Raw genomic sequence first — 18,147 nt, forward strand, 5'->3', positions numbered from 1 at the left:
ACCTTTTAGGCTTTGGCAATCTTGGATACAGCTATTTGCCCTTCTTAGCGGCGTCACTTATTCGAGAGCATGTGCTTCCCTTGCTAAGCTCTGCAGCTGGGAAAATTATCTTGCAGAGATCAGTGTTCCAATCTCTCTGCTGCAGTCTGGGTTCGGCATCTGTGAATGGGCCCCAGATCCACCACGGGTTCATTGTGGTTGCGCAGCCAGGAGAGATTGTCTCTTCACCATCTAACTTTCTCTCGACTTCGGCTTCATTGCCGTCCTAGCAATCAGCATGCTCCTCACGCTACCGCCGGCTGCGTAGTCTAGCGTGGCTCCGCTCCTCCAGGACATCCCCTCCTGTCAGAGGCTTGCCTCTGTATAGGATTCTCTCTCCTTCATTCCAAGTTCCTTGTTTTATGTATGTCATCACAAACAAACGGGGTGTGTTGCTGCTCTTTGACTGTGGAGTTCAGGCGAGATCCAGCATTACCTGATGCCAAAGAGTTTGAAGAGATGTCACTATTTGGAGAGTCCAAAACAGAAGTAACAACAGTCTTTCCGTTTTCCATTTAGGCAGACAATGTACTTTGGACAGGGGGTTCCTTACAGGACTGGGAGTCCTTGTCCCCAAGAGGGGAGTCCCTCCCAGTGAGGTCCCACTTGCCCAGACCCCTAGAGAGGGTCCTGCTTAGCAGGCTCACCTCCCCAGCCTCAAAGGGGGGGGGGCTCCCTCCCTGAAGAAGGGACGAATAGTCCATGGACGAATAGTCCAGATTCATCACATAGTCCAGATTCGTCACATCTCCATCCCCCAGTTAAACAAGTGGCTCCCCTTTGAATGAGAAGAGCGAAATGGCTTAAGAAATATGCATTGTCTTGTTATCTCCCTCTCTGATATTTCACTGAGAAGCTCCCCTCTTCATAGTGGATTGTTCTTTGTTGGTGGTCGTTTTCCCATGTCCACACAGATGGCTCTTCTTTTCCTACAAATATTTCCCAAGATGATGGAGAGTATTTCTTGGTTGATTTTCTTTTCATACAGATGGGTTAAGAGATCTGGGAAGGTCGGGAAGTTTGTACCTATAAGTACTTCTTCTGGTAGGCCAGGTTCTATGGCTGCTCTTATCAGAGTGGGATGACCTCTAATATCTAGGGTGAGGGGAATTTGGGATATGTTTCCAAACTCCATGCACACATGTGAACTTTACCCCCTCCTCCCCGTTTAGATCTTCAGGATAGACCAGATAGGAGCATATGGCCATCTGTTTGCTTCCAGAGTCAATTATGGCTTCAGCCCAGATATTATTGACCCTTATGATCCCTTAGCTTTGGAAGGGCTGAGGAGTGCACTAACAAATATCTACAACAAATGGTGTTTAAAGGAGCCACAAGACAAAAAAGGGGCAGGGGAACAAGGGAGAAATATACAATAACGGACCCACTCCTCTGCCCCTACCCATCCTATATATATATATGGTCTCTACTGTACCATTTTTAAAACAGAGGCATGCAAAACAGGAGAAACACATGGTTAACGTAGGAACAAGAGGTTTTGCCTGTCTTACTACTTCTATTGGGGCAAACTTAAATTTGGCCATGTGTGGGGCCAGAAGCCTCTGAATAGTCTCTTCTTTTGGGTTGTGCTTAGTAGGAAGGGTTTATCTGGTTTTCTATGGGTCTCAATTACAGGGGTTCTACTGGATGGTTTAAAGTCCCTTCTTGGTCCCCCCTGCTTCTCTGCAGTTTGAATGTATTTAAATGCCTCAGAGTATGCTATTTGAATATCCGTCTCCAGAAGTTTGTGTTTGTTGGAGTACGGACCTTTTGAGGGATGGAGGTAAAGCATTGACAAATTGCCCCAACGCAATAACATCTAACACCTCGGGTAAACATTGGCCAAGAACATTTTGAATTTGTCCAGCTAATTCCATAGGGCTTTCGTTAGGAAGCAACTGGGTGTTTGGGAATTTCAGCCGAAAGAAGGCCTCAGTTTGTCCCACTCGCTCTAATAGGGCCCATTTGTTCTCTGAGAAGGAGGTAGTTCCTAGGGGATTAATATTCTGATGCAAGACATGTAGATCTGCCCTCAGAAGAGGGGCAAAGTACCCCGATTTTCAGGGACTCGTCCCATTGGAGCTGTGCTGCTAACCTCTCAAAATTTGTAAAGAAAGCACCAGGCTCTTCTCCTTCGTGGTATGGTTGTAGGACCCCATGAGGGAGAACCCGGTGGTTCTGCCGGATACCTAGTTGGTCGAGACTCTACTGGAAGCGCTGGTTAGCCCAGGCCTGATTTTCAATGAGCCTCTCTAGGAGGGTCTCAAGCAATGCCATCTCGCTTCTGAGTTCGAAGTTTTCTTCGATTGAAAACATTTCAGTGGGAGGGCACTCAGCGTCTTCCTCGGAATCAGCTGGATGTTTGGCCGAGAGGGCTGTATGCACGGGTTTCTCCACTGTCGGGCGTCTGGCGGTCGTCCCTAACAATGGTTTTAATCTCAACTGTCCTGTTGGTGGAAGGCGTTCAAAGGGATTGACTGTACGCTATGGGCGAGGGTCTGACACTATCGGGTCGTTTAGATCCCACCCTGACACCATATAGGGTGAACCAGAAGGAGTCGGACTAAGATGTGACATGTTCAAGGGTGTTTATTTCTCACAATGCGGTCTTCCAGCCTCTTTGCAGGTTTTGAACAGCCAGTCGTAGATATTTACACAGTTCCGTCACATTCCCTGCTTTGCATGGAAAAATGGTCTCTTCAACGCAATGCCACTATTTCTGACTTGGTGTTGGAAAATGTTCCTTTGTCTGGTCGGGGCATGTGAACACTCCAGGTCCTCTCTGTTCCCAGGCTTGCTTTGTATGTTTTATATTTCCAGGGCTCCACAAAGACTGTATGGCCCTCTAATAGGGTTTCTTTAGCAGGGCCTCGGTTGAGTATCTGCCCGTTTGGGTTTTTCTGGCTCCCATATCCCATAACCTTTTAGGTTTTACCAGCTTTGGATACAGCTATTCGCCTCTCTCAGTAGCGTTTCCTCTTCGGGAGTGTTTGCTTACCTTTCCGCTGCAGGCTGGTCTCAGCGTCTGTTGACAGGCCCCAGGCCTACCATGGCTTCAGTGTGGTCACACCACCTGCTGAGAAAGTCTCTTCACTGCCTGTCTCTCTCTCGACTTCAGCTTTGTTGCCGTCCAGGACGCTAGCCTTCTGGCATATTGCTAGTGATCAGCTCATGCTACTGACGGCTCCACCGTCTAGCACAGCTTTGCCACTCCAAAACGTCCTGCCATCAGAGGCTCACCTCTGCGTAGGATTCCCTCTCCTAAGCTCCAGTTTCCTTGCAGTATTAAGTACATCATCACAAACAAAAGGGGTGTGTTGCTGCTCTTTGACTGTGGAGTTCAGGCAAGATCCAGCATTGTCTGAAGCCAAAGAGATTGAAGAAATTTCACTATTTGGAGAATCAAAAACGGAAGTAACGGTCCTTCCGATTCCCATGTAGGCAGACAATGTACTCTGGACAGGGAGTGCCTTAAAGGAATGTGAGTCCTTTTCCCAAGAGGGTGAAGGGGAACACAGTGAGGTCCCACTTTCCCAGGCGCCTAGGCAGGGTCTTGCTTAGCGGGCTCACCCTCCTAGCCTCAAGGGGGGTGGCTCTGCTCTTTGGAGAAGGGAAGACTAGTCCAGATTCATCATAATTTGTATGCTTAGGTTCAAACAAGAGCTCATATTAAATACCATCATGTGGGTGAATCAGATAAAAACTTGGAAGAGCTATATAGACATTTTTCAATATCTGTCTGCATCCTCTAATGGATAATTTTGATTTACAGTTTCATTTCTATGCCGATAATATGCATAGAAGATACTGCTCAACTTCCTCATACTTCCATCCTTTTTAGATTACCTACCTCTTACACAAGTAATGTAGTGAAGTTAGTAGTTGTTTGGGAGCCTCAGAATAGTCCAGAGGCTTATAAAAGAGTTTAATTGAGTGCAAATGCTAATTAAACCAAAGAGCCAACAGCATATGTGGCTTCCTCAGCTGTTTGACTGGAGCTAACTGATGGGCTCTGAAATTGAAAGCCGAGTCCAAAGGTGATAGGGGATCCAAAAGGACTCAGTGTTAATGGCATCAAAGTGGGACCTAATAGAAATATCCAAGGAGACTGGATCCACGCGACTCCAAGGACGAAAAGAAGCACATGTGGGCCTGGGTGCCGTCCTGGGGCAAGAAACAAACATGGTAAAAGGAATAAGAGAATGGTCCGACCATACAACAGGATAAACAGGATGAGTTACAATGCTTATAGTCTCTGCAAAAATCAGATCTAAAGTATGACCGCACAAATGAGTCAGGCCTGACACCAGTTGAAACAACTGGAGGTCAGAGAGAAAAGTAAGTAAATTAGTGGCGTGGAGTTCTGATGGGTCATCTGGACAGAGATTAAAATCTCCCACAATAACAATACAAGGGTATTTCAGCAGCAGAGTCAAAACTAAATTTGTGAAATCCGGAGCAAAGGAAGAATTAAAACTAGGGGGGGAGTGATAAATAATGAGAAAATAGATGGTAGTAAGTGAAAGAAAAAGACAGATGAACAAAAGATGCTCCATTTTCAGCTCCTACGATACCATGACCAATGAGCATTGAAAACGTTTTTAAAAAATGAGAGCCACCCCGCCTCCGGGATGTTCAGAGGCATGATCAGCATGCAAGATGGTACAGGTGTCTGGGAGAGCAAGGCAAAGGTCCGCCGAGAAACACTTGTGTACAGGCGCGTTATAAATGCCTTGTCATATCATAAGGCCTCAGACAGCCATATATCTCTGTGACACAGAGGAAATCAGGACTGTGCATTGTAAGAAGGTCATAGATGTCCAGTTTGTGGCAAAACAAGGAACGAGCATTACAAAGCAAGCCGTGCAATGCTGAGCACTCAGGCGCGGCTGACGGCATGCTAAGCTCAAGAGTGCAGGCCGAATTTAAGAGCCAACAAGTCGATTGGGGCGTAAGATTTCAGAACATCTTTAGAGAATACTTTTGTAAGACCGAATGACCCATTTCATGGTTCTCAGCCCACAGCCCGGACAGGGGTGAGACAGGGCTTGCCTTAGGCGCGGCTGCTCGCTCCAGCACATAAGTGCAATGGGTCACGCGTGGTGTACACGGTAAATGGTAGACACAGAAGACATACTTCAGAAAAAAGTAAAACACTGCTTACCCAACACAATGGCAAACTAAGTATACGAATTCCACACTGAATCCCAATCAAATTAAACAACCCACAAGTACAGTTAAAATATTAAAAGCAACAAAGGCAGAATTAACATGAAATTAGCCTGGTATTCAACTGGCAAGCTCACAAAAACAGCAAGAGCAGCCTTACCTGTTTTTGGGTCTTTCCATCTACTAATACCAGTAAGCTTCAGCTGACTGGTACTTGCAGATAGTTTGTGAATCCCTTTCAGAATGTGCCTCCTGATAGTAGGTGAATCCCTTTCAGAATGTGACTCCTGATAGCATGTGAATCCCTTTCGGAATGTGAATCCTGATAGTATGTGAATCAAATTTCAGAAAGGGGATTGTTCCAATTGTGCATGGCACACAATGTAATAACCCCCCTTGCTAAACAGGGTTGATGTTGGCTCTCCTACCAATACCGGTGTACACATTTCTAATCACTCTCCCCAGTCTACTGATGTAGATTGTTTCACCCCTCGTTAATAATGTAATTATATATCGTTTTATGTTATAGTCATTGGAGCCATTTACAATAAAGGGCAAACAATCATTACGGGAAATCAGAAGTTTATTAAACATATTGATTGCCAATATTAACGCCGACACTTCTGTGCTTCATGATAACATTTTAAAAATATTATTAAACCTAAATAAATTATTGCTGTGGTTTACTTTGCATGCAGTTGATACCTGGATCTATAAGGCTTATGAACTATCTGTTTGCTTTCTTCTCTGCCAGATGCACAGTCCTATTCTAAATCAAACAAACATAACACTAAATGCTTGTTCTGCAGTGTTATTTATTTACGATGGCACAACGACATTCGATAAGGACTCGTATTGACTTCTATTCTCTTTTGCTTAGGGTGCTTTCATGCAGCACACATGTGTGCAGTGAGGGACATTTGCAACTGCTCTGTCTCATAGTCGTGCATCTTTAAATAAATAGTTGCACCTTTGAGCTCTTTTTCAGTACATAATTGCAAGGCAAGCGGGTTCTACCGCTGTAATAGTATGTGTGTTAGGCAGTATCTAAAGTATCTGGAACACTGCGTAGTCAGCATTTCCCTTACCAAGCAGTTAAATATACTTAAAATACAGATATTGCAGAAACTACAAATTACACACGCACAGGTCAAGAAATGTCCATAAGATCCGATTTTAATATGGTTTATTTAGTCAAATGCATGTGTGGCATAATTTACATAGGAGAAACAACCTGCAGATTGCATGAAAGAATTGTGGGTCATAAAAGTGATGTGCGAACGCAGAATTTTAAAACTCTGATCGGTATGCACATTATTCAGTACCGCAAATTCAACTTCAGATAACTGAAAACGATGGCACTGTATCCATGCAGCAAGACAGAAATCATAAGTTAAAATACATTTCATTAAATTTCTTTACATTTATTAAGTGCACAAAAATAAAAAAGCAGCTGCAAGCCTCATTACATATAATGCTAAAAGGCCAATGCACGACCATCTAAATAAGGCTTTGCCAGAGATACGATAAATGACTACGTGGGTAAAAGGCATATTGTGCTGGCAAATAATGTAAACTGGAGGGCATAAAAGGATGGCATTTCTTTGCTGTAAATTGCTCACTTCTGCGCAGCTATTGCTGGGTAGAAGCTGAGTCCCCTTGAAGCAAACACACTTTTATTTGTTTATACTCATATCGTTGTCTGTTGGTCTCGTATCTTGTTTGCAGTGCAGTTACCAGATTTTGGTTTTACACAGTCTTTCACTGGGTTCGGAGGCATTTTTACCCAAATGATTGACTCTTGACTGCCAGTGAGACAAAATATTTTGGTGGATGATGTGTTGAGGAAATGGGTTGAACAGTAGGGCAATGGTAGGTCTGACAGATGGCTATGCCCTGAAAGCACAAGGGCTATGCATTGGAGTGCCAGCTTTGAGTTTGACACGTTGACAGGTGGTAAACAACAACCTGTAATTTGTACAGCAACTTGTTGCGGATGCCAATGTACACACTATTGTAGTAGGAACGTCCTGAAAGAGTACTGCATTGGATACAGAAATCATTTTTTGAGCCACCGAACACCAGATTAAGAGCTTGAAACATGTGCCAAGCAGTCTACTGGATACATTTGTTTTTAACTGAACAAGGAGATATAATGAAATTACTCTCTAAAGAGATGACAATAGTTACATGTGAAGCAAAGATTCTGTGCAATACACCTTTAGGAACATCTGAGTGTGGGGAAAATCATGGTCTCAGTGAGTATTCAATCGATTGTCATTGCCCTTAACCGTCTCTATTAGTCTTCACACGGACCAACAACTTTACACTCCTAGAAATGCATATTTCAGAAAGTATGAACAAGAACACTACTTCTCTGCAAAATATTGCTTTACTAGGATATAGAAGTTTATAAACGCGTGCCATTTACCTCTGATGAGGCATTTTGGTGTTAAACAGTGGTGGTCCATCCATAATCGACTGCTCATCATGCAGAGCTCTTCATGGAAGTACCCTGTCTCGGAGTGCTCTAAATGACAGCACTGCATAGTACCTACAGGGACACAGTCTAGCAGGTCCCTATGTCAGACAATGCATGGTCCTCGGTCTAGGAGACATAAAATTGTGCATTTTGATGCTCTCAACATGGCCTCTTATGGGCCTGACAGGGGCGACACTTAGGGAGGGAGTTGTAAAACATCAACCCCCTCATTTCTAAAAAAGGAAGCTTAGCAAAAGTGATTATGCATGCGTGCGTGCGTGCGTCTGTGTGTGTGTGTGTGTAAGTGTGTGTGTGTACGTACTTGGCAGGGGGAGGTCTGAGTTCAGGCATTCAAGGGGGACAGTTTTGTTGCAGCGACAGCTATATGGGGCAAACTGAGAAACACATTATCAAGAGAGCCACCCTTAAACAGTGGCACTGGTGGAGATTATTATTGAGAATAGTCTGATGATTTATTTGAGTGCATCCAGCTTGAAGAGGGGGCATCACTGGCATATGTTTTTGATAAAGGCTGCATGATTTTTGTTGGCTATCAAGCAGCAACTTGGAAGTGATCTCTCATATTGTTGAGTCAGAGCTTCTATTTGTGAAACGCTCCTGTCTACGACCTGACATTCATATGTTTTCCCTACATAACCCATTGTAAATCCTATGGATTGACACCCAATTTTGAACAATGTGTGCTGCAAATTGCAACATTTTTACCCATCATTTAAGAACAATTCTCAAGGAGGATGGCCCTCCTCCACTAGCTTGCCAAGTTAGTTCTTGGTGTCTTGAGCCAAGTTAGGTAAATCATTTACATCCCAACACTAACAATGCACCACCCATCACATCGAAGATGCAATAACATCGGTACAATATAGAAAGAGATTTATTTAGCACTATCATAGAAAAAGATGTTCATCTTACAGTCTGATGGCAAGAGGAAGTCAGTTTCAGAGAGCTGACCCTTACGCCGAGAAGGCATATTCACAAAGATGAGTCTGCAATACATTTGAAATGACATTGTGCCATTCCTTAGATACAACAATGATTGGCAGATTTGATTTGTAATGAATTTTTTTCAGTCAAACACATTTTTGGTCCTGATGCTGCAAATTCTTATGTGAAGGATACATTTCCTGAAAAGTGAAAACAAATGATGTTTTACAGCGAGGGCCAGGGTGAAGAAAATACTCTGTCTTGCCCTAGCATGCAGTACCATTCAAAGGTCAGTTGTGGTGCGATACATCTACAAAAGCAGATTTCCATTAGTCTGTTTTAGGTTCCTTTTTTGAATGGTTTGATTTTAACTTGGGGAGGTGCACGTACCTAAACACAATGGAAATGGGCAAATGGCCGTGAAAAGGTACAAGTGACCACCACCCATTAAAATCAGAGAATTAACACTGGACCATAGCTAAAAGTGTCCCTGTGATGTGTGTAACATCTTTTGGCCAACAAGCACATTACTGGTCTACACTAGAAATGAGAAACACAAAGATACAAGTGCTGGAATGCAAAATATTCTTGGCTTATAAACCTCAACTGGTTAAAAGTGTCAATCATAACAAGGGGACAATAGCCAGCTATGCCCCACATAGCTCCACAGCCAAAAATCTAACATGCTTGCTAACCCACCTCTGTATCTCTCAGATCTGCGAGTGTCTGGCCACTATGGAAACGGCAGCGCTGCATGGTATCAATCCCAATAACATAACACATACACTTATTATTTATTGACCAAGAGTGGTGGAGCCCAGAGGACACTGTCCGTCTTCTGAAAGTATTCGCCCTGTTTCACCGACATTGCCCATCATCAACGATTGTCGGCTTAGGCTTTAAATCTTTCATTTCACACAGTTCCAGAAAGCATATTTTTTAAACCCATTTAATCGTTAGTCTTCATGCATTTTCATTTCAATCACCACATAAGAATACAAAAGCGGTAGGGCTGTAAAGAAAATTGCCCTCGGTTTGCCACTGAAGTCTCCCAACAGTATCATTCACAAATCCGGTATAAGTAAATGTGCACTCACCCTTCGAAATGACACCACATAGAAGGTATCGCCCCTGCGACGAAGAGCTTCTAGGAAGTCTTGGTAACTTCTTGGTGAAGCATAATAGACCTGTAACTCATTCCCTGGGTTTCTGCCAAACAAGCAAAATACTTCATTCACATTGGCATCATTTCAGTAGGAGAGGTGAAAAGAAAGCAGGCAGCAGAGCATATTTTCATTCTGGCGCATACATTTTACAAGCCTAATTCCATGTGGAATGGGGTCTTTCTTTCTCTTAATGGAAATAAATGTTACCCGTTAGTTACACATTGAGTGTGTGGATTTTGCCCATTGAGCAGCTGTGTGGTCAGTGAAGAATGTTTCCACCTATGAGGTCAGAGCAAGAGAGAAAAATAATCCTCTGCGCCTGTACAATCAGTACAGACCTTACTGCTGTCCCAGACGAAGAACTAGATTTTTTCATGCTGACTTTCAACAATCTCTGATGTACCAGCTGATGGGGATTTAAGGAGCAAACACGAACCCCAAACCTCAAGAGTGATTGTGAGCCTCTTAACTGAAAATAATATCTAAAAACTGCAGCCGAGAAATCCTCCTCTGATGCATACTGTAGACAATGTGGTATTAAGAGTACCACACATGCGTGGAAACCCTTCACACATGCGGCAACACTCCACGTGGTGATGTGTGGACATTCACAGGCCTTCAGTTTTGGTTCATTTTGTTGGATGCTGCCAGTTAAAGCTAGGCTTAACTTTAAAAAAGGCATTAAGGTGGGGTTGCAATGGTGGTAGCCATTGCAAATCTCTCCCATGCAAATAGTCGGAGCATTGTTCATGGCAAAGATTTGCGGAGGAATAACCTCTTAAGCACAGTGGTAAGGCCACAAACGGGAGCCCTGCATGCATGTGGTAACTCCTTAATCAGTTATCTGCAAGTGTGGAGAGGGAATCGGAATTCCTCGGAAATAACCAGACCACTTCTTGTAGTATCGGTTGAACGATTTCCATGGCCTATGTGAGGGATCAAAAATGAAATCCGGACACAAGGCTGTCATGTTTTTGTCAGATATTTATTAAATGAAAAATGCCTCTGTGACGCTATGCTAAAGAGGAATTTCCCAATCTGTAAACCAAAACTAAGCAGTCTGCGTAAGGATGTCAATAACCGAAAAGCCGTCCTTGTGTCCAAAACATCCTATCCCGACCCTTGCATTACAAACAAAATACCAATGTGCAAGGAAATATCTTCAACTTGATACTGGCAAAACGTTGTTCACAACCGAAGAAAGAATAGTTCTGACAAAAATGTTCTCCAAGGTAGAAACCCTTGCATCCATAGGGTGTACCTCTTCCCCTGGATTCTTAAGCAGGATGACAATTGAATCACAAGGTTTCTGTTTACGCAACTAATTCTGTAACAGTCTTTCTTTAACATTCCTGGAAGCTTTGCAAGTTATCTGGTATACTCCCCTGCCAGGTTTCTTTATGCAATGCTGACTGCCTGGTGTACTCGTCTAGATTATATAAAGGGCACCTGGCAGAGTCTGGATATGCCCAGGAGGGTACCTGTATGCAAAATGCTAGAAATCAGGGTGAAAGATCCGTAGACAGCTGTCTAGTTTTGAAGCTATTTTATTTTGCCTCCAAAACGATTTTGCACAGATGAATATAATTAAACATTTATAAGACTTTCGAAATGCACGAAAGTTTTTGTACAGACGTTTGTTTTTCAAGGGAAATACAGGTGAGTATCATCCTCTTCAATTGTCGAGAGACAATTTCACAGTGATGCACGGGTATACAATACAGGTAAGTAGTGACATAGAATTTTTACAGGGTGCGACCCAGGACTGTGGTAGGTCCGGGGGTACTAAACAAAATAGTGTACACAACACTATCTATAAACACATATACAAGGGTTGTGCCACAGAACATTGACACGGAAGTGTTTCGGCCAAGCTGGGCTGGGTAAGAGCCCGAGGTGGTGGTGGCCTTTATCAGGATAATCACTGGTAGTGGTGCTGTCCGTAAAGGTAATCGTCTGCTGTGGTGCAGCAGGGATGCTGTTCTGAGAGTCCTTGTCATGATGCCTACCTCCAAGGAGCCAGGTCCGACCCAGCAACCCCAGAGGCAGGCATCATTTCCCCCAGGGGAGTGCCAGCGGGCCCAAGCTGGGGCCCTTTGGACGCAGTCCTGGCGCCTTAGGCGCCAGGCTCATGTTGGACCCCTGTCCTGGCGCCTTGGGCGCCAGGCTCATAAAGCTAGACATGTGTTCAAGTGTTTTAATGTGCACTTACCTGATGCAGACCATGCTGCTACATCCAGGCCCTCTCTAGGCCTGAATGGAACTACTTTACCTGTGGGATTACTTTCCACCCGGGTGTGGTCGGGGAAGGATACATACCTGATCAGTGGAAGGATACACACTTGGAACTTCTTCCAAAGCTATTTAAACCACACCCGATCAGCAACTCACGCTTCGCGTTGTTCTGCTCCTCGCAGCTGGACGCTCACTGTGTCAGCTCCTGCATCGGGACCTCAGCCACGCCTGTCAGTATCCTGGGTCACCTGCAAAGGGAGACAAAAGACCTTACCTGCTAAATCAGCACCACGGAGACATCACACCGACGATCCTGAAAAGGAAGACATCATTTTTAAAAGCATTTCGCTACGATCGCTGCAGCGCTGCATTTCACTCACCTATCCTGGACGCCTCCATCTTCAGCAGCGATCATCCGGATCCACAGCCACTTCCCAGAGCCTAGAGAGAAAAGACAAGAACAAGGTGAGAGAAGGAAAGGAATAGGAAAAGATCAGTTTCCTTCTAAGACTTAGCTGTTGGGTCATTCCCATTTCATTTCGGGTCTTGCCGCTTCCAGGCATTTTCCGGACCCCGGCCCCTATGGGGAAAAAAGACAAAGACATTGAATGAGCGAATGCAAAGACATTACCCGAGCGCTCATCCAGAATTTACCTGTCATTTACTGGAACTGCACGTTTCACTTCGGGTCGGCGCCATATCTCCGGCATTCCGAACCCCGGCCCCTAAGGGGAAAAAGACATAAGCATTAGCGCTTGCTGCAACAAGACTATGAAAATTATTATAAAGCTTGGACTTTTGAACTTGCAGCAGAACTTTTACAGCGCCTTACCTGAATAGTCAAGCTTACCTGAACTCCCATCAATCCTCAATCCAGTGAAGTAACTGGGTTTCAACGCGCCCCTGCATCAGAAGCAGGATGGAGAGCCCATCCTTCATGACCCTAAGGTGAGACTTCACGGGGAATCGTGGAAGGGTATCGTGGAGGGTTGGAAGAGAGTGGGAGGCTTGAGCATAACTCAGTCAGTAGGTAATACTCCCTTTTCACGCACAGGGGAATATTCCTGCGAGCCAGAGAAGCCAGAGTAGAGGGGCCCTTCTTGTCCATCTTCAGAGTCCTGCGCTTCACCATTGAAGAAGCACCAGCACTCGAAGCCAGACCTGCGCCTCCGTGGGAATCAGGTGAGCGTTACAGTCCTGTTATGGGTACCGGACTGTGATAGCCATGTCAGCGGGTAACATGGGGAGACTCGTACAAATCGAGTCTACTAGGCAAATAAATACAGCCTTGGGCCTCTAGGAGCGATCCAAATCGATGGCAACTACACTTCTTGCGGCAATGGAATCCATTGCCGCAAGGAGTGTAGTCACCGTTGATTTGCAAACTGAGCTACAGCCTTCTTTTCTTGTACAATATCCTCAATGAAGTCAGTGTCCTACTCTGACTCATTGGTTTCAATTACAAATGTATCTGCTGCCCTACGTAATATTATATACAAACTGATCGTCAGTGGGTAAAGATGTTATTGGCGGACCCTCCCCATCTGGGGCAGGAACAGGCTTGTATTCTGGCTCTATGTCTAGATTCTCATCAAGAATGGCCTCTTGTCATTCTTAATTCTACCTCATGTTGAATTTCTTACACTTCAGACTTTTTATTTGGGCCACTGTCTATTGAAACAACTTTTTTCTGTTGATAGGGTGATTTTCAATACATTTCATAAAAGATTACATTGTTTCCATTGTTTCATGGAATCGCTCTTTGGTCATTTACATTCAGAGGATGTGTGCTTCTCTTCCTCCTAGTGTTATTCTAAGAAACCCTACTTTTCCATTACATTAGATAAGGAACAAGTTACTTACCTGTAACTGTTGTTCTCCAGCATGGGTCTGGCATGGATTCACATGCTCATGAATATTCCCCGTCGTCAGGCTGGGAATCCTCGGTAAAGAAAAAACCAGTATCAATTTCGTTTCTGATCTGTCTTTCGTAGTAATAACCAATCACTGGTCTCTGCGTCATACTGACCACAGCCAATGACTGCCCTCTACCTAAGCACCGCCTCTGGCAGCCATCTTCAGATTTGGAAGCACGTGAAGTGGCAGTATGACCAAGTGAAGAGCAGCAGAGGGGTAGGCGGGAGGGTTCGCATGTGAATCCATGCCAGACCCATGCTGGAGAACAACAGTTACAGGTAAGTAACTTGTTCCTTCTCCAGCATGGGGTCTGGCATGGATTCACATGCTCATGAATAAAGAATACATAGCAGTACACACATGCACAACCACGGGAGGTGGCAAAGGCTCAACATTAAGCATTACATCAAACTCAACATTAAGCATCTTACCTCCTCACCAGGCTCACCTCAGGCGAACAGGTTGCGCAGCACTGCTTGGCCGACCCTGGACTCCTCCCTGGAATCCCGATCGACGCAGTAGAATTTCGTGAAGGTGTGCGTCGACCTCCACGTAGCAGCCCTGCATATGTCCAGCAGGGGCACACCAGAAAGGAACGCCGTGGTAGCTGCGATCGCTCTGGTGGAATGGGCTCTCGGACGGCCAGGCAGCGGTCGGTTTGCCAACCGATGACAGTACATGATACAGCCGGAGAGCCATCTGGAAATGGAAGCCTTCGAGAGAGCCTTCCCCTGATTGACAGGTCCAAAGTTCACAAAGAGTTGTGACGTCTTCCGAAAACACTTTGTGCGGTCCACGTAGAACTTCAGCGCTGTAGCCACATCCAGCGAGTGCAAAGTCCTCTCAGCCGGCGACGAAGGCGACGGGAAGAACACAGGCAACACCAAGGGTTCGTTGAGATGGAAGTCCGACGGTACCTTGGGCATGAAGGAGGGGTGCGTCCTGAGCACTACCCTCGTGTCGTGAAAAGTCAAGTACGGGGCCTTGCAGGAAAGGGCCTGGATCTCTCCCACCCGTCGTGCGGAGGTGATGGCCACAAGAAACGCTGTTTTCCACGACAGAAACTTCAACGGGGCCGAGTGCAGAGGCTCGAACGGAGGTCCCATGAGCTTGGTCAGCACCACGTTGAGCTCCCAAGCCGGGGCCGGAGCCTTCAGCGGCGGGTACGATCTGAACAGTCCCTTCATGAACTCTTTCACCAGACGATGAGACCACAAGGACGTCCGGCCCGTGGTTCTGGTGTATCGGGAGATCGCAGCAAGATGAATCTTGATGGACGCGTGTGCCAGTCCAGCTTTGGCCAGCGTCAGCAGGTACGGCAGTACCTGGGGAGCCGTAATCCGTAGAGGGTTAATCTTCTGTGCGTGGCACCAGACAGAGAACCTCTTCCATTTGTGTCCGTAGCATTCAAGAGTCGAGGACGCCCTGGCCTTTGCAAGAACCTCTCTGCAGTCGGCCGGTATGTTGTATCCTCCAAACTCTAGCGCTGCAGGAGCCAGGCCTGCAAGTTCAGCGATTTCGGGTCGTGGTGGAGGATGGCGCCTCCTTCCCTGGAGAGTAGATCCGCGTCCACCGGCAGCTTGATTGGCGGAGACGCTGACAAGTCCAGAAGGTCCGGGAACCATATCTGCCTCGGCCACGCAGGTGCGACGAGGATCATCCTGCACCGTGACCTCTTGAGCTGGTTGACGAGCCGGATTAGCAGTGGCAAAGGAGGGAACGCGTAGAGGAACAGGCCCTCCCAGGGGAACGAGAAAGCATCGCCCATGCTCCTCGCCTGGGGAAACCTGCTGGCGAACCTCCGGCACTTGGAGTTCGTCGCCTTCGCGAACAGGTCTATCTGGGGTGTGCCCCACCGTCGGAAGAGGCGATCCACTAGATCCTGCCGTAGTTCCCACTCGTGGCATGAGCGCAGCTCCCTGCTGAGTGGGTCGGCGATGGTGTTTTTTATCCCTGCCAGATGAAACGGCACCAGAAACATCCTTTGGGCGACGGCCCAATGCCACAGGTCCTGCGCCTCCTTGGACAGTGCTGGGGACCTGGTTCCGCCCTGTTTCCTGATGTAAAACATGGTGGTGGTGTTGTCGGTGAAGATCCTCACCACCTTGCCCTTGAGGGACGGAAGGAAGGACCTGAGGGCCCAGAACACTGCACGGAGCTCCAGGACGTTGATATGGAGGGACTTCTCCGTCGGGAGCCAAAGGCCTCTCACGTGCAGATTTTCGGTGTGCGCTCCCCACCCTTCCAGGGAGGCATCCGTGGTCACTGTCTCCTGGTGGTCTGGGGTCTGGAAGTCCATGCCCGCCGTCAGATGCGCGCGGATGCCCCACCACCGGACCGCTCGGCGGAAACTCTCGTCGAGTGTGATCCTCTCCTCGAAGCCGCCCGTCGTTTGGATCCAGCGTGCGTCCAGGAACTCCTGCAACGGGCGCATCCGGAGCCTGCACATGGGAATGAGGTAGATGCAAGAAGACATCATTCCGAGGAGGGACTTGATGGACCTCACCTTGGCCGCGTCGGAAACCAACATCCGCTGTACCTTGCCCAGGATGGACCTGGTCCTTTCCTCCGACGGGCAGGCCAGAAGGGACACTGTGTCGAGCTTCGCTCCCAGAAACAGTGCGTTTTGCGCGGGTACCAGGTGGGACTTGGCGTAGTTCACGGAGAATCCCAGGTCCGTGAGAAGTTGGACGGTCCTTGCCGTGTGCTCCACGGCGAGCTCCCTCATCTTGGCTCGGATGAGCCAGTCGTCCAGGTAGGGGTAGACGTGGATCCCCTCGCGGCGCAGCTGCGCCGCCACCGGTGCAAGGCACTTGGTGAATACCCTGGGTGCCGACCGTAGTCCGAAGGGGAGGGCTTTGAACTGGTAGTGACGCCCTTGGACCACAAACCTGAGGAATTTTCGGTGCCCCTTTAGGATGGGAATATGGAAGTAGGCATCCTCCAAATCCAACGACGACAGGAAGTCTCCTTCCTCCAGCTGACCCAGGACGTGCTGGAGGGTGACCATCCGGAACTTCTGCGCCTTGATGAACTTGTTCAGACGTTGCAGGTCTAGGATGGGGCGCCATCCTCCCGTCTTCTTCTTCACGAGGAAGTATCTCGAGTAAACTCCGGAGCCCCGAAGCCTCTTTGGGACGAGTTCGATGGCGCCCTTCCTGAGCATCGCCTTTACCTCCAGGAGAAGCTGAGGGACGTGAAGCTCTTTCCTGGCCACGGGGGGGACGCGCGGGCACCTTCTTTGAAACTCGAGCGCGTGGCCCCGGGCTAAGGCGTCCAGCACCCAACGGTCGGTGGAGATGGACTCCCACACGCTGACGAAGCTTGCCAGCCGGCCTCCCACCGGGGTGCTTCGGTGGGGGCCCGACCCCACGGCCGGTTCAATCCTGTTTCGACGAGGCTTTGCCGCCTTGACCTCCTTGGCGACGACGGCGGGGTCCGCCAGACTTGCCTCGTCCTCTGTAGGCCTCCAGAGACGACGAGCGGGCCGCTTGACGGTAGGTGGAGAAACCGCCGCCGGAACCTTTGGAGGCGCCCTTGCCTCCGCTGCTCCGAAAGGGCGTCCGTCGTTGCTGCAGAACCCCAAGGGCCCGGGCCGTCTCAGTGTCCGCTTTAATGGCCTGAAGGGAATCGTCCACTGTTTTCCCAAACAGGTTGTTCCCATCGAACGGCATGTCCAGGACTCTGGTCTGTACGTCTTGACGGAAGTCCGTAGCCTTGAGCCATCCACGCCGCCTAAGGCACACGCCGTTGCCCAACTGGCGAAACCCAGTGTCGGCGATGTCCGTCGCAATAGTGATGGCGTGGTCCGACGCCACCTCACCTTCCTGTAGTATCTCCAGGGCATCCGCCCTCTTGTCGTCCGGTAGGAAGTCCAGCAGGGGAGCCAGTTTGTACCATAGCTCCCTGTCGTAGCGGGCCACGATAGCCAAGGCGTTGGCCGCTTTAATCATCGTCGCTGCAGACGAGATGACCCTGCGTCCCACAGCGTCCAATTTCTTTCCCTCGCCGTCCGGTGGGGAAGTCGATGTGGAGGCCGCACCCCCCCCCCCGCTTTCTTCCTTGCCGCCGCGGAGACGACGGAGTCCGGGGTAGGCTGCACCCGGAGGCACAGGGGGGCCGCGTCCGGGACCCGGTACTTCTTCTCGTACCGGTCTCTTCTAGCTGGCGTCGTGGAAGGGTTCTTGAGGAGGG

The 18,147-nt window shown here is 47.8% G+C and overlaps 1 protein-coding gene across 1 annotated transcript in view; it reads right to left on the bottom strand.

Annotated features, from left to right (window-relative positions):
• Positions 1 to 18,147, bottom strand: part of ATF6 (activating transcription factor 6) — a 946,910-nt gene that overhangs the window by 279,359 nt on the left and 649,404 nt on the right. Inside the window, exon 14 of the mRNA XM_069641287.1 lies at positions 9,733 to 9,844. Within this exon, the coding sequence (XP_069497388.1) occupies positions 9,733 to 9,844 (112 nt within the window). The remainder of the gene's footprint in view (positions 1 to 9,732; positions 9,845 to 18,147) is intronic.

This window comes from Ambystoma mexicanum, chromosome 1q (genome assembly GCF_040938575.1).
Source record: "Ambystoma mexicanum isolate Mex_15411 chromosome 1q, UKY_AmexF1_1, whole genome shotgun sequence".
In the NCBI taxonomy this organism is placed as follows: domain Eukaryota; kingdom Metazoa; phylum Chordata; class Amphibia; order Caudata; family Ambystomatidae; genus Ambystoma; species Ambystoma mexicanum.